Genomic DNA, 18171 nt, shown 5'->3' with positions numbered 1-18171 from the left:
GCATCTTCTTGCCTCTTCTAGTTGTGCACGAAGCTGGTTTTCTGATCGTATCCAATGGTCTTTTTCCTTCTTGAATTGTGCCCTGTCTTTTTCGGATTGCCTATCTTGGCGTTCCTTATTAGACATGGCTTCTTCGTTTAATCGTTGGATCCTTTCTTTTGCTTTGCTCAACGTCCTTTCGTTTTCTGCAAGAATAGAATCATAATCTTGCATTCTTTCAAAAAGATTGGCGATGGTTTTTTTATCCTTCCAGCTCCTCTTTGGTGTTTCAGAAACTCTTTTCATTTTTTGGAATCGAGCATGAAGATTTTCATTCTCACAAGCTAGACTCTTCTTCTCGCCTTCGGCTTCTTGTGCTTGCAAATCTTTCTCCAAACTGAGGCTTCTCAGATTTTCTTTTAGGGCATGGATAGTTGCTTTGTACCCTTTTTCCTTTTCTCCCCAGATCAACCGCTCTTGGATTTTATCATTGAAGTTTTGAACATGGGGTCTTTTTGTTGGCCTTCTTAGCTCAGGCTCTGGTACATCATCCACGCGAGACCGTTTTTCAAACCACCTTGCATATCCAGGATTTATCTCACCCTTTGTAGTGTCTGGGACTTGAGTATCACTTTTTAAGTATCGACATCCATTCCACATCTGCTGAAGTAGAGCCTCGGGAATAGTGGCTTCTGGGTGTAATTCGATTACTTGCATACTCAAATCTTCATCATCAGGAACTACTTGATATCTCCCTAGTTGCCTTAAGACTCTTAGTGGCGCATACGGCTGAATGCTTCTCAATCCCAATAGTAGTAGATAACTATTTGAGGTTGACATGTGTATTACTTCCCTCATCGGGAGCCATCCCAAAGTCCATTCAATCTGATTTGCCGTTAAAGCCTTTAGATGAGATACCCATGCTTCTATTCCTTCTGGAGCCTGATAATTTTTTGTTCTTTCCTCATAGCTCTCGATGCAATTATCATTGTTTGACCCATACTGTATGATCTTGGGCTGTTGTTGGAGATGTTCCATCACCCACATTTGCAACAAAATTTTGCATCCTTCGAAGACCTTTGCTCCTGATTTACATAAAGTCAAAGCCCGATAAATGTCTGATAGAATGATGGGGACAAGGGTGTGATTTTCTTTGGTGGTGAGGATTTGCACAATTTTTGCGGTGCGAATATCAATTGTTCGCTCTTTGTTTGGGAAGATCACGATTCCTAGAAAAGCCACCATGAAGGCAAAGCGATGGTGAATCTGCCAGATGTCTTTGTTTTGCTTGTTAGTAAGGCCTTTCTCATGAATTTCGAACCCATCTGACTTTCCGAACCTTAAATACAAAAAGTTAAAGGAACAACATCCATTGATGACATTGCTTTTCCTGATTTGACTGCTGATGTTCAGAAGGCCGAAGAATCGAAGTACCGAAGGAGCCTTTGTGAATATCAGGCTTTGATTTCTTAGACTTTCGTCAAAACCAGCATATCCAGCTATTTCCTCTAATGTAGGAGTAAGCTCGAAGTCAGAGAAATGAAAGACATTGTGAGCAGGGTCCCAAAAAGTTATTAATGCCGCAATCAGATCATCATGGGGTTTAACCTTCATAATATCCGTGAGGTTTCCCAAATGCTTGACGACTCATCTTTGACCGTGTTCGCCTAAATCATACCACCATATTTGAAGCTGAAAGAGAAATTCTTATGTACTCGTGGATGAGGGGCTTTGTGTGGTGCTCATTTTGTATCTGAAGTTTAATTTAATAAAGTTAAGACTCATTTTGAAAATAAAATTAAAAAAATAAAAAATAAAAAAACTATTTTCAAAATTTTATATTTTTGAAAATTTACACTAAAAAAATCATTTTATTTATTAAATTATCTTTATTTCAAGATTTAAAAAAAAAACCATTTTATTCCTCTCTTCTCACCATGATTTCGTTTAAGCTGGTCAACAAGCATGTTCGAGGCAAATGAATGCACAAGTAGCAAGTAGGATGCATCAGGATGGTCTTTTTGTTTCGGGTTCACCTGTCCTAGACAGACCCAACCCCTGTGTTGAGTCTCCAAGGCCAAATGTATATGATGCAAATAGACGTTCCTACTAGGGATCCGGTACATGGCTGAGTTATTCTAAGTGTAAAACCTGAGGTTGATTGTTCTAAACCTGGCTTACCCAAACGGACAGTTTGAGCCGAAGCGGGGGCAACGTACCGGGAGCACGAAAGTCTGCCCGGCCTAGTTACTTGTCCCAACTCCGTCTTATTTGGTATGACTTTAACAGAAAGGTGGGTCACGCGCACGTGTACACCATAAATTCAGAAGACTCAGAAAGAAGGGGGTTTCGTAGCAGTTGTATATATTCACAATTCAAATAATATTAAAGCGGTAAAAAGCAACATTTAGCATATTAGCATATAAACAGTTGAAAATCATATAGTAAATAAAGCCAATTAACACAGATATTTTAAGCTCGAATTCTTTAAACCCTGAACCAATGGTTCTGGGTTACAGTTTACACTGTAAATTCCCCAGCAGAGTCGCCAGAGCTGTCGCACCTCCTTTTTACCGCGCCCGCGGGGCGCGTGGGGAGTTTTCTCCAATTGAAGGACAGTCGAAACGGGATTTATTTAATTATTTCAGAGTCGCCACCTGGGAATTTTAAGGCGTCCCAAGTCACCGGTTTTAATCCCTGAATCGAGGAGAATATGACTCTGTTTGTTATTCTGCGAACCAGAAATCCTAAGTAAGGAATTCTGTTAATCCGGAAGAAGGTGTTAGGCATTTCTGAATTCCGTGGTTTTAGCACGGTCGCTCAACTGTTTTTATTATTGGCTTAATTATCTTGATTTTACTAAATACGTTTTTATTGCATGATTTTACTACCGCTTTTTACTTATTGTTTACAATTATATGGACGAATTACACGTACGTATATTCGTATTATATACTTTTTATAATTACCGGGGATCGTGCCACGCGTACGTGTACACAATATAATTGATTATATCCTTTATTACAAATTCATATGTTCGTGTTTTAAAATAAAATTATGAACGTTACCACCCTTATATTTAAACAGTGAACTGCACATCCCGGGTTACATGAAATTATTTACGTCCTCGAAGAAATCCCTTTTATTAAATATTCGCTCGAAATTGCGCGTACGCATAATTCGAATTGCTTTTATCAACATAATCAGGTTACGCGAACGTATCCCTAATTCCGCCAAATATTATTAATGATATTATGGGTTTTCCATGAATTGTTTATTATATCTACACATTTACATGAAATCCTGAGAAATTCACATTTAAGGGATGCCTTTAAATTCTTTTAAAAGAATTCATAACTTATTAAATATTGCCCGTCGATTATAATTTCCGAGTATAAATTACATCCTTCCAAACTATTTAAATTCAAAGGAAAAATATGATTAATACTATTTAAGCAAATACAACATATATATATATATATATATATATGCCAAAAGAATGAATTGTATATGAAATTAACAAAAATGATTTATGAAAGGAAGAAGTATTTTTGAACAATTTTCCTTATTCAAATTCTACTTCTATTTACCATTAATATAAAGTGTTGCGATTGGTTCTTATACATATCACCTCATTCTCACATGCTTGTTTTTGATCCAGAATTATAATTGCTCAGTTTATTTATAACGATAAATAATCAAATTGATGAGAAAAGAGTTATTATTCAAATTGATTCAATTCGAATTGTATTACATACAACATAGTTGTACGCCTAAACATTCATAATATTCTTAACATCATGACGAGCTATACCAACTCACTTTACTCATATGATTATACCTGTCATCATACCATATAATAACTTATACCAATCTAAACAAAATCATATTTGTTGCAAGATATACTACTAATGTAACTTCTTAATATTTCCATTCTACTTTACATTTAGCTAATGGTATTATGGGATGTAATCAATGGCCCATTTTTATGCCTTACTCCCTGTTTTGACAATTCACATATACCTATACCAATGAGATTTCGGAATGGCTAACATTATTACAAAGCTTTATATGAATTTCAAAATAAGACAATTAACTCATAGCTATCAAATTGAATTCACTACTAGTTAACTAACATGAAACAAAAAAAATGAAATTTAAACTAATGAACTTGGACAATTGGAAACAGAATTGCAATTCAGGCTTCATGGATTTGTCATGTTGAATCTCTTTTCAACATAAAATTCAAAAGATAAGTACCTGGAAATGAAGGTAGAAGAAGTAAATTTCAGCAGTAGCAGCAGTAACAAAATACTGGCAGAATATCAGTATCTCCACAGATTTGAGCAATAACAAGACCCGAGAAACCCAGATTCACAAGAGTAAAGCTTCTTAAAGAACTTCAGATTTTAAGACCAAATAGTATCAGTACACAGACCCGGATAGATTCCAAAAAGAACAACAAAGTTTCGGATTTTTTCTTTTCTTTTCTATTTTTTCTGTTTCAGCTTCACTGTGTGTGTGTGTGTGTGCGAATACTTTCTTTTCTATTTCTTTTTCTAAAAGAGCTCCTAAATCAGATTTCTTCTTCTTTCAAAATCAGATTTTTCTTCTTAAAATCTTTCTGTTTTAAAATCTGCCTCTATCAGATTTTTCTCTTTCAAAATGTGCCCTCAAATCTGATTTTTTTTCTCTTTCAAAAAAAAAATCTCTCTTATAAGATTTTTCTCTTTCAAAATCTGCCCTTAAATCAGTCCCAATCCCCCTCTATTTATACAGGGTTGTCCTGTACCCTTCTAGTGCTGCCTGGACCCTTTTCTCCTTTTAAAAATCAGAAAATTTTCCATTAAAACTGCTTTTGAATACTTTAAATCTAAATGCTCTTATCCTGATTTTTCAGCAGCCCATTACCCTTTGTTTCCCATTAGTATCTTAAATTATAGCCAACCAACATTCCACTTTCAATCCACTATTCTATCACATTACCCTCACTATTCTGTCCCAAAAAATGTCCCAGATTTCCTACTGTAATTACTGTTATTACTACCTTAAATTCAGAATCTAACAATACAGATTTTAAAATCTGTTTAAGCAGCTATAACCAATCCTAAAGTTTTAGACTGAATCCTAACTAAGAATGTAACCTTCTAACACAATTACATCTAATCAACATTTGTAAAATCACACTGAATTCAGAACTAACATCATAACAACATATTACTGAAATTATTATAACAATTCAGACTGGAACTTAACATTGAACCAAGATCAAACACACACAGGAGCATTGTCAATATACTGACAATGCCCTGTTCAGAAAATAATACATACACATCATACATTTGAATTTACTGATTTGTAAACAAACATGATTTAATTGACGAGTATTAATCAGTTGATTATTTACAACATTTGTCCATAATCAGTTTAAAACAATAGAAGCAGATTGTTTCAATCAGCATCATCATAAATGAGAATTCATAATATAACTAATCGACGAACTTAATCGAGTCGATTACTTACATTGTGAATAATCACAACCAACAGAAACAGTTTCATATTTTGATCATATAGACGGGCATGAGACAAAGATGACAGAATTAATCAAAACAAAAATATGAAAAATTAACAAGTTATTAAAACAAACGAAAATACATACAGAATACACAAACAGAAATAGAACAGTACCTCTGAATTTTAATCAAACTCGAATTCAACTTGGCTTCGGATTTTGTTTGAAATCAAACAGACCTTAGTCGAAGTATTTTCCACTGAAAATACTTCGACTAAGGTCGATTAAACCTCAATCTTTCGTCTGAAGTGAACAGAATCCAAAAGTCTGGTATTTCTAGGGTTCTTGAAGGTTCGATTTGGGACTTAACCATTTCTGGTCAGATTCGAGGGGGACCAAATACGACACAAGGGTGAGGGTAGCCTAGGGGTCATTTGGTGTCAGTTTAGAACGGATCTGAGTTTGTTCTTGTTTGGTCCGAATCTTCAAAAGAAGATTCGAGAAGCTCGGAACTGATTCGAGCCAAACAAACTTCAGATCCATAACGAGGCATGCTAGGGGGTACTATGGTGTTATTTTGGAAGCCATTGGAAAGGTTTGAGTTTTCAGACCCACCTTCGATTTAGTATTCGAAGAGTTGGGGTCTGATTCGAAGGAAACTAAGGTCAGATTTGTGTAGAGGATGTTCAGGGGGTTCTAGGGTGTTATTTTGGTGACCGGCGGCGTTGATGCCGCCGGGTTTCAGGCGGTGGGATTCTAGGGCGGCTAGGGTTAGGGGTGGGGTTTGGGGACGATGATGAACAGTGAGAGGAGGGGGGTGTTCAGTTAGGGGCCGGGGTAGGGATTTGGGATTTATATAGGGGGAAGGTGAATTGATACTAACCGTTAGATCAAGTAGAATGAAGGGCCAGGATCAGTTCATTAAACCAAACGATGTCGGTTGGTTTAATGCCAGGGTCGGCTGAGTCGGGTCAATGGGTCGGGTAGAGGGTTCCGGGTAAGTACAAGGTATCTCAGCCGTTGGATTGATTTAATCCAACGGTCCTTGATGAAGCGGGACCAAACGTCGTCGTTTGGATTTGCTCCTGAGTTGGACCGGACCTGGGTTGTTTTGATTGGGCTGAGGGGGGTTAACTTGATTTTGGGCCTGGATTTTAATCCAGGTCCGATTTTTTATTTCTTTTTCAATTATTTCATTTTTCTAATTTAAATTTCTAATTTTAATTATAAAACAATTTTAACTTCACAAAAATATATTAATTACTTTATAACAATTATTTAACACATAGACAAAACATTAATCACACAGTGGAATATTTAAAATAGAACTAATGCATATTTTTTTTGTGATTTTATTTAAATTATCTTTTAAATGCATAATTAAATCCTATATGCATGCAACATGTATTTTATTTTATTTTTCATTTTTATTATGACAAAGTAAACATTTACGGACATAACACAAATATTTAACACCACGCAAATTCAAGAATTACACAGTAAAAGAAATTTATTTTATTTTTTGATTTATTTTGGAGTAGTTTTCGTAAGGCAAAAATTACGTGCTCACAAGAGGGATCAAATTGCCGCTCGCCTCCCTACACTGGAAGCACAAGCTACTAAGGCCGTTGAGTTGGAGGCTCGATTGCAGCAAAGCAAGCAAAAGGTGGTGACCCTCATCCAAGAGGCTGCCCTGTTAAGGGTACAATTTGAAGAAGCCAAGGCAAAGTGGTTGAGGTTCAAAATGTTGTTCTTGTTGTTGCCGATTGTGAGGCTGACTAAATAATTTGGTGGCAGCCTTGAACTCTAAAGCTGAAGAGCATGTTGTACTAAGGCAAAGCATGCTCGGTTGGAAGAGAGGTATATGAAGGTCATTGAGAATAATAAAGTTTATAACTCCATTATCTGTGACCTTGACATCAGCCTCCAGGCCATTGGATCTGAGCGGAATAACCTTTCGACCGAGGTTGACCAACTTAAGGAAGAACTTTCGCGTCGATCCACTTCCCTCGTTGTTGAAAAAATATATTTTATGTATAGAATAAGGAGAAAAATCTTAGAAGAGGCCAAAACGGGCGTCATTGACTTTGACGCCGAGATTGCCAAGGCCCGTGAGCTGGAGTCAACTGCCCGAAAGGGTCTCCCGGTCCAACCTGATGCAACTGACTCTTCTGGTTTCGGTTCTGAGTTCTCGAGAACTGAAAAAGAACTTAAAGGGGATGATGATGAAGGTCAAGATCTCGAACCGACGGCAGATCCGCCTACTTCTCCTGGGGCGCATATGCTTCTCTTCCCTCGAATTCTGGGGATGCAATAGTTTAGCTATTTATTTTCTTTTCACACTACTTTTCTTTTCCATACTTTTGTACGTGTGCTGCTTGGCATGTTTGTTGTATATAAAAATGCCTTTTCGTTTAAGTATTGCACAAATTTTAGTTTTTTGTGTCGAGTTATGCAAGGCTTCAGGTGTATTTTTCCCTGATGGCATTTGGATTTCGGTCATAGGTTCTTTAGGAACCAACCCTTTAGTGTGAGGGTTTTATAAGAGAGGGCCCTCTTATTTTTACGGTGCTCTTAAAGAGGACGTCTCATGTTCATTACGACACTTGCATTTGAAGTACTTGATTAACTTTCAAATGATAAAACTACTTCATCGTTCTGACAAGAAACAAGATAAAAATAAAAGGACTTTATTGTATTCCTTCTATTTTTCAAAAATACGTAAGCATTCGTTGCGCTGGAAAAAGGAATTGTCATTACTTGTGGCTAACCTGTACAACTTATTTCTACGGGGCTGGCCGCGTAGCCCCCGGTCCCGATGATATATCTTTGTTCCCGGATTTCGTAGCCCTGGTGTATGTGGTAGTCATATTTCCATATTCTCATATCATTCCCACTAGTGTTCGAATACAAAAAATGCGAATTTGAACACTGGATATCTTGCTCCTTTGAAGATCCCACTAGTGAATGGTTGGATAATCTTTGGTTTGATAACAAGCTTCACTTCTCATTAGGAACTTTGCTACATAGCCAAAGATTACCTAACCACCCCAGTGACTTGCAGTCCTGAATGGTCGGGTAATCTTTGGCCCGATAACAAGCTTTATTTCCCGTTAGGAACTTTTCTATTGAGCAAATGACTATCTAACCATCCTGTAGTGTCTATTGCTTTATGCCTTGTCATTTAAAGGTCTTACTTCTGCTGACAATGTTTTCTTGTAGTATGTTTTTCGTTGCTACCTCGTTAAAAATCTTGTCAGAAAAACCCAATTGGAATAAAAATTGGATGAAGGAAAAAGTGCAGCACATACTTTCAGTATAGGCGGTGTCACCAACAATAGTATCTTTTGAGGTGTGCCACATTCCAGTTGCTCAGAAATTTTACTCCGTCTTGATTTTCCAATTCGTATGATCCTTTCCTGGTAACAGCTAAAACCCGGTAAGAGACTTCCCACATTAGACCTAGCTTTCCTATGTTGATCTCTTGGGTATTTTGAGTTACTTTCCTTAAAACCAAGTCTCCCACTTTGAAAAAACGGATATGACTCTTCGTTTGTAATATCTTTCCATTCTTTGTTTTTGGGCCGCCATCCTTATATATGTCAAGTCCCTGCGTTCGTCGAGCGGTCCCAATCTGACCATTAATGCTTCGTTGTTTGCTTCTCCGTTCGCCCAGAAGTATCTCATGGTAGGTACCCCTACTTTCACCAGGATCAAGGCTTCTACTCTATATACGATAGAGAAACGTGTCTCCCCCGTGCTTGATTTAGCCATTGTTCGGTATGCCCATATCAGTCCCGGTACCTCTTCGGCCCATTTGCCTTTGGCTGGTTCCAATCTCTTTTTGAGATTTTGGGTAATTACTTTATTCATTGATTCTGCATATCCGTTTGTCCTCGGGTGGTACGGCGATGATTTGTCTTTTGATTTTCAGGTCTTCAAGGAATTTTCTAACCTTTGTGCCTATAAATTGTTGCCCGTTGTCGTAGGCTATCTCTTTTGGTATCCCGAACTTGCAAATTATATTCTCCCACAGAAAATTAACTACTTCGCGCTCACCAATTTTCTGGTACGGACCTGCTTCAACCTACTTAGAAAAGTAATCAGTTAAAATCAAAAGAAAATCTTACCTTACCGGGAGCTGGCGGCAGCGGACCGACTATGTCCATCCTCCTATTCATGAATGGCCAAGGTGACAAAATCGGGTGCAATAGCTCTCCCAGTTGATGCACCAATGGTGCATAGCGTTGACACTTATCGCATTTCTAAACATAAGATTTAGTGTCTTGTTCCATATAGGGCTAGTAGTATCCTGCCCTAATTAAATTTAATACCAAGGAATCCGCTCTCGAGTGATTTCCACAAACTCCTTCATTAACTTCTCTCATGACATAGTTAGCTTCGGAGGCTCCCAAACATTGGGCCAACAGGCCTTAGAAATATTTTCTATACAATTGACCCCCCTTAAAGGAGTATCGAGCTACTTTAGTGCACAACGCCCGAGATGCCTTGGGATCTTCGGGTAGTTTTTCGTGCTCAAGATAGTTAATGATCTCATTCATTCAGTCCCAGACCAAATTGGTCGCGTTTACTTCATCATAGTTGTATACATCCAATACTAAATACATAGGCTGCACGACCGTGCCAGAGTCTAACCCTTTCATTTTCGTGGACGAGCCCAGATTTTCTAGTGCGTCTGCTTCCGTGTTTTCTTCCCTCGGGATGTGGGTAATTGAACATTCCCTAAACCGTACGAGCAGAGCTTGGACTTTCATTACATATTGTTGCATGCCTTCCTTTTTGATTTCGAAGATTCCGTAGATCTGATTTACTACCAGTTGGGAATCACATTTGATTTATGTGAACTGGGAGTCCAATTCCCGGGCCAGATCGAGTCATGCAATCAAAACCTCATACTCAGTTTCATTATTAGTGAGAGGAACATTTCTTATGGCCTGCCTTAGGATTTCTCCCGAAGCGTGATTAGTACTACACCGAGCCTGAACCTTTTCATATTGGAAGCTCCGTTTGTGAACAAGGTCCAAACTCCTCATGTCGATTCTGACACCATCACCGCTTCTTTGGTAGCCAAAGGCAACAGTCCTGGACTGAAATCGGCCACAAATTTGGCCAAAACATGTGACTTAATCGCAGTTCTAAGTTTATACTCTATGTTAAGTTCACTCATTTTGATTGTCCATTTGGCAAGTCGACCTGAAAGTTTAGGATTGTGAAGGATATTCCGCAGGGGAAAGTTTGTCGTCATGACTATCAGATGACATTGGAAGTAAGGCCTAAGCTTTAGATCTGGGGTGCTTATCGGTCGGATCGGGTGGATGATTACGCTTAACCATTCGGGTTATCGATTATCGAATTATAAATATAGTAATCATCTAGCCATCCAATAAGACTACGGGCGGATTGACATCGGATTAACGATTACCAGGCGGTTATCGGGCGATTTATCGGCTAAACCAAATATTTTTTTTAACAATCCTAGTCTTGTGAATATCAAATGACAAACTGCATAGTTTACTAGCTTTTATCATTTCAACCCTCCAATTGTAACAACACATAAAGCTCAAAGCTTTTAAAGAAACAACGTAAGAAAGAAATAGAGGAAGATATAGTTGGTGATGCAACCAGGTGATTCTGTCTAAGCTTCAGATAGCAGTACTCCATCGCCTTTTACTATTCTCATATCATTTTATTAGATATTCGACCATCTGTCTTTTATTTTTAAGACCTAAATCTTCAACTGTACCCAAAGTTTCTATCTTGCATGATTTAAGAAACTATCTGATACCCTCATGATTTAAGTTGATCAATTAATCAAAGTAGCATAACTATACCTCATTGATCTCATTCTCATGTCAAAACTTGTTTGGAATTCCTTTAATATACTTAACTTACTTATGAATAAGGATAAAACCAGCTGAACCAACACAAAAGCAGCTTGCACCAGAGGGAACCACCAAGCCAGTGCCCAATGTTGCTCCTACGCAGCTGCTGAAATTCAACACTGATTCTACAACAGGAAATACTTTACCGGAAACACCGCCTTATCGGTACAATAAAGACGAAGTTGATTATGATACAAAGATGAAAGACCCAAACTTCTGTTGCGCACAGTGGCAATTTGCCACTATTATACCATGCCTCATTACCCTATTTATCAAGTTAGAGATTCCTATGATCATCAACCTGATTGTTCTATTATGTCAACACAAATGCGAATTATATTATCCTACAATGAACATGTCGCGTGTGTATTTGAGCTACTGGGTGTAAAAGTATAAATATAAAAATTCTTAACGGGTTAGCGGTTTATCCGATAAGAAAATTGAGTAATATGCTCCCAAACCGTTAAGCTGTTAATTATCAAATCTCAATCCATTCACTATCCACTACCCCAATAACCCAATACAAATAAGCCAATAATCCATTGGCTCAGTTCGGTTAAAGGTTATGATTCGGTTTTGAACAGCCCTATTTCGATCGGCGACCATGAGAACTAAGGCCAATTTTTTGAGATGTGGGTAGCGAGTTTATGTTCCCGTTAAAATTTTACTAACATAATAAGTAGGAGATTGCGTACCTTCATCTTCATGGACTAAAGGGGCACTTATCGCTACCTTCGAGATCACTAAGTAAATCAACAATTGTTCGCCTTCCTCCGGTTTCTATAATAATTGAGGGCTCCATAAATACCTTTTCAAATCCTTCAAAGCCTACTGGCATTCTGGAGTCCATTCGAAGTTCTTCTTCTTTTTGATAAGTGAAAAGAAGTGATGCCATTTTTTGAAGATCGGGAAATGAATCTACTTAAAGTGGCCAGTCTTTTTGTCAACCTTTGAACCTCTTTCACGTTTGATAGCTGGTCAAGAAATGTCCTCGATGGCTTTAATTTTATCAGGATTAACTTTGATCACCCTTTGCAACACCAGGAATCTTAAGAATTTACCGGAGCTTACTCCGAATGTACACTTTTTAGGGTTAAGCTTCATGTTGTGCTTCCTTAGGATGTCAAAGGTTTCTTGCATGTGTTTAAGATGATCACCTGCGTTCATAGACTTAACCAGCATATCATGTATGTAAACTTCCATGGTTTTCCCTATTTTTTCTCAAATATTTTGTTTACAAGCCTCTGATAAGTGGCTCTGACGTTCTTAAGCCCGTGGCATCACATTATAGCAATATGTGTCAAAGTTCGTTATTAACGAAGTTTTTTCCTGATCATACAGGTTCATATTGATTTGATTGTACTCGAAATAAGCATCGAGGAAACTCATCAACTCGTGCCCGACCGTCGCATCAATCATTTGATCAATGTTTGGCAGTGGGAACGAGTCTTTTAGACATGCATTATTCAAATCTTTATAATATATGCACATGCAAAATTTGTTATTCTTTTTTGGTACTACTACTACATTAGCTAGCTAGTCAGGATACTTTACCTCCCAGATTGAAGTGATATCAAGCAATCGAGTTACATCTTCTTTGACGAATTTGTTTATAACCTCGACAATAGGGCGTTTCTTCTGCCTTACCAGAGGGATATTAGGATCCAAGCTTAACTTGTGCACGACCACTCTTGGCGGAATAAATGTCATATCTGCATGCGACCACGCAAAACAGTCAACGTTAAACTTAAGAAATTCAATAAATCATGACCTCAGCTTGGGGTTTAGTCCTGTCCCCAAGTGGACATTCTTTTCTAAGAATTTCTCAAACAATGTGACTTGCTCAAGTTCTTCTGCTCTATATTTGATTGCGTTTGTCTCTTCTGGTACCTAAAAATATCTTGGTACCTCATAGGATTCCAACTCATCCTCCCACATGTTAACTTCGTTCGGCTCGGGAGCAGGTACTGACTCCTATAATTGCTATGTCGCATGCTCCTTCCCTTTGCTACTGGAAACCGAGATCGCCCTTATCGTCGGTTGATCTCCTCTTATCTGTTTAATTCCCTTCAAAGTCAGGAATTTTAGAAGTTGATGATATGTTGATGGCACATCCTTCATCTCGTGCAACTATGGTCTTCCAAGAATAATATTGTAACCCATGTTGACGCATACTACTTCGAAAAGGGTCATCTTCATTACCCCTTCGGAATTCATGGGCACCAGGATTTCCCTTCGGGTTGTTATCGCTTGCTAAATTGAATCCGACGAGAAGCTTTGTGGCCGGAATAATGTTTCCAGTTAGCTTGGATTGTTCCAGTACTCTCTATTGGATAATGTTGACTGGCTCCTTGGGTCCACCAAAACACATTTAATCTTAAAATCTAAAACATTAAGAGAGATTACCAAAGCATCATTGTGCGGGACTAAGAGTCCATCTGCGTCCTGAACCGTGAAGGTGATGTGGTCCCCAACAACTTCCCAGAGTCTCTTGCTATGAGTCACATGTACCTTAGTCTTTTTCGCTGCCAAAAAAGTTACACCATTAATCTCCTCCCCCCCCCCCCCCCGAAAATCATGTTGATCGTTAGACGAGAAGGGATATTCTCCTGTTTTTAGGGTTTCGCATTATCCCGGTTGTGATCGTAGTTATTTTTAGTCCGATCACTTAAGATCTCTCCAAGATGTCTATTTTCCAGCAATGTTGCCATCTCCCCGCGCATATGTCGATAGTCCCCAGTCCAGTGGTTGTTGGTCCCATGGTACTCGTACCATAAATTAGGATCCCTCTAACTGGGATCGAGTCTTATTAGGCTCGAGAATCGTGATTTCTTAATGTTTATCATAGCCGACACTAGTTCCACTATGCTGACGTTGAAGTTGTATTCAGATAGCCTGGGTAGGTAGAGTCCTGGGGGCCCGATACCTCTTTGTCTTGCAACGATCTACTATTTCAGCCGTAGTCTGCTCTCCTATCGGAGGCGAACTTGTCTACCGACCAAAAACCTACCGTGTCCTTCGACCTTTTCGTAGGGCAAAAACCGTCCTCTAGAAGACTGTCGGTCTACGTTGAAATCATCCTTCAACTTCTCCTTATTATTTTCCTGGTCCCGACCTTTGGTTGATGCCGAAAAACCGAGCTGGTCATCCTCAATTCTTATCTTCGACTTGTACTGATTGTGAACATCCGCCCATGTTGTTTCTTGGAACTTGAGCAGACTTTCTTTTAATTTTTGGAAAGCATCAGAACTCCTCAGATTTAGCCTTTTAGTAAATGCCTCAGTTGCCCATTTATCTGGCACGTCGGTAGCAGCATCCTTTCCTTCTGAAATCTGGTCACAAACTCTCACAGCAATTCTGAATATGTCAGCCTTTCGGGCATGTACCTTCTTGGACCCGGCATGGGCCTTGATAAAAGAATCCACGAGCATCTCGAATAAATCTATTTAGTGCTAGGGTAAAAGCGAATACCATGTCAGGGCCCCTTTCATGAGGGTCTCCCCAAATTTCTTCAATAAGACTAACTCAATCTTGTGCGGAGCTAAGTCGTTTCCCTTCACCACCGTTGTATAGGTGGTAATGTGCTCTTGAGGATCCGAAGTCCCATCATATTTTGGCACGTCTAAAATATTGAACCGCTTCTGGATCAATTCCGGTGTCGCGCTTGGTTTGAGCAATGACTGAGTGTATTTCTTTGAGTCTAGTCCTTTCAATACTGGCGGTACGCCTGGTATTTGGTCCATTCGGGCATTTATTTCCCTCATAAACTGCATGAGTTCAGCTTTAAAGTGATCATTCTCATTATTGTTACCAAATCCGCTACCTTTCCCCACAGCCTTGTCGAAGTCGATCTCGCCTCTTGGGATATTGTTATCAAATCTATGTGTTGTTTGGTTTGCGAAAGCACCGAAAAGAACCGGACCTCTTCCATTCGCATTATTGGAAGCGACCCACAACGCTTGCTTCAACTCTACCATGACCTGATCTTGCCGTGGGAGATGACCCATAATATCCCTTGGTTGCCCCCCTTAAGATTTTAATGTTTTCACAATGTGCTTGTCTTCAGCATCATCGGGAGTTGCCTCTCGAACATGCTATAGGTATTGTCCGCCATGGACCGCTGCGGCTACATCCTCCTCGTTGTGAGTATCGCTAATCGAATCTTTGTATTGAGGCTGATTTCCTTAGGCCTCAACATTGTGCGTGTTGTTGACACCCTTATCTGCCATTTTTTAATGATTTTTTTGCTAAGAAACAAAGAATCAACCATGTTAGTAATAGATGCAAAGATCAACTCGATTACGCAATTGTTTAAGCCCCACAGTGGGCATCAAACTGTTTGTTCGTAAAATGACATAGTTGAATTTATATGTGATTTATAGACAAGCGAATCAATTTGATCCCAAAATGATAAACTAAATAAGAAATGCAAGTCCTAGCATCGTAATCGAGATAAGATAGTGAATAACCTAATTCCGAGAGCGGAGCTTCTTAATGACAATAATAACAATATTAATAAGCAAGAAATAAAATATTATCGAGCTTTTGAATAGTATATAGCATAGGTTTGTTAGAAAATTCGTGCTCTCACAATGGTTATTGAAATTACTATATATAGTGGCACCTAGGAACAAGGTCCTAGGATCAAGCCTCTCTTAAATGACAATTATGGAGGCCATTGAAGAATGTGTAACGAAAGGCTATGCATGTCATATTCTCTATAATACTACAGAATATTATTCATTGAATGGTATGGGGTGTCAGGCATTCATTTGTATTTATGAGCAACATTCCCTTTAGGGGCTTCTCGGTGCCAACCAAGACTGCTGCCCCCCGGTCTTGACTTCTACATGTCTCACTTTCTATCTGTGTTTCTGGTTCCACGTGTCGCTCTATTATACGAGCATTTAATATGAACCGATTTTATCCTATTCAAGTTTCACATGTCTTTGCAAGGAAAAGAGGAACAAGAACAAGAAGTTTGAAGTTTACTCACATGTGGCTAAGCTTTCAATGCTTTGTAATATTGGGCCTCGAGTATGGTTTTCTATTTGGGCTTATCCGTAAAAGTATTTAACGGGCAGGCTGGGATGGGATGAACAAAAAAAATCATCCCGTCCGTTATCGGACCGGGTTGGTTAGCAGGCTGGGATAACGGGTTGGGGCGGGTTGAAAAAATTCGGGTTATTTTGGGCCCGTTCGGGTTCGGGCGGGCTGTGCTAGTATGATATTTTTTTAAAATTAAATTTTGTTTTTTTATTCAATGTTATTGATATTTAAGTGTTTGCAAACTTTTAAGGCTTAGAATTAAACTTTGAAGTTTAAACTTTAAAGTTTTAAATTTGAAATTTAAAATTTTAAAACTGAAATTAGAAAGTAAGTGGCTACAAAAAATTATTTAATAAGATCAATAGGCAATATGTAAGGAACAAACTCCGAAGGTTTTCATTTTATATTTTTAATACTTCAAATTAATTTGCAAGATGTTTTTGAATTTTTTATTTTTGAACTTGCAAATTAAAAGTTTACAACAATTATAAAAAATAAGAAATAGTACATCACATGCTTTGCATCGTTTTTATAAGTTCTTCCATGTCAACATGAGATTTTTGGTTTCCGACATTGGTTGAATCGGAACCATAAACCATTATATCTCCGATTTCTTGGTCCTCCACTTCGTCTACCTCGGCACGCCCTTGATTTTTCCGTTAGATTTTATCCAATCTCTGAAGCACACTAGAATTTCCGAAAAGTTGCTACCCACTAAATGACGGGTATCTCCTAGCTGCTGCCTTGCTTGGCTAAATGCGCTCTCTGATGCGACTATTGAAATTGGCACATTTAGCACGTCTCGAGCCATGGCCGAAAGAACAGGAAATTGATTTGAGTTGCTCTTCCACCAACCCAGCGGTAGAAAATCCTTTATGAGGGGCTTTGGTGACTTTTGCAAGTAGAATTGGAGTTCATCAATATTCCTGCTACTGGTTTGTTGATGCTCTCCTAGTGTAGACCAAATCAAATAATCTTGAACATCATCATCATCATCCAAGGTTGTTCCAGATGTTGAAGTATTACTTGAAGGAATATTTACATCTACAACCGAAGAAGCATCAACAATGTTAGCATAATAATTACATAAAGTTTGTAAATATTTGTGTAGATCAGAAATACAAGTATCAATATCAGGAGTTTCTATTGGTCTAATATTCATATAAGTATATAAAGCATTGATTAATTGGCGACACTTTATCATTTTGGTAGTAGGGTTTAAAATAACACCAATTAGGTAAATATGGGAAATTGGGTAGAAATATTTTTTAAACTTATCTAAAATAGATTCAACAACAGAAGTATATCCTTTTTTATTCTTCAGATTATGTAGAAAAAGAGAAATTTCAGCAATATGAACTAAACCATTTACAATAGTAGGATAATAAGCTCCAGAAAACTCAAGTGTAGCCACATAAATTTTTTGTAAAAATTGTACAACATCTTCAATGACATCCCAAGTTCTAGATGTTAACAAACGGCTAGGATCGGTACAATGAGAATTAGCAACTTCAGTTATAGGCATTCTATATTTATAATAACATCTTAAGAATAAATATATATATATATATATATATATATATATATATGACAACATCTTAAGAATAAATAAGTATAATTCCACCTAGTAACTATTTCTTCAAGCATGAGTCTTGGTTTTAGTCCATAGTATACACATTTTTCCTTAAATGCATTTAATCTAGCACTTCTATTATTTTTTTGAATTAC

At 38.1% G+C, this 18171-nt stretch overlaps 1 protein-coding gene across 1 annotated transcript; it reads right to left on the bottom strand.

The window, feature by feature from the left end:
* Positions 1-17074: 17074 nt before the first annotated feature.
* Positions 17075-17968, bottom strand: LOC138873989 (zinc finger BED domain-containing protein RICESLEEPER 2-like). Its single transcript, XM_070152487.1, has one exon. It carries the CDS (start codon positions 17966-17968, stop codon positions 17075-17077), a length of 894 nt encoding a protein of 297 aa, XP_070008588.1.
* Between the last annotated feature and the right edge of the window lie 203 nt (positions 17969-18171).

This window comes from Nicotiana sylvestris, chromosome 7, assembly GCF_000393655.2.
Source record: "Nicotiana sylvestris chromosome 7, ASM39365v2, whole genome shotgun sequence".
Lineage (NCBI taxonomy): Eukaryota > Viridiplantae > Streptophyta > Magnoliopsida > Solanales > Solanaceae > Nicotiana > Nicotiana sylvestris.
Note: the sequence above shows the minus strand (reverse complement) of the source record. Positions and strands in the feature narration are given on the sequence as shown.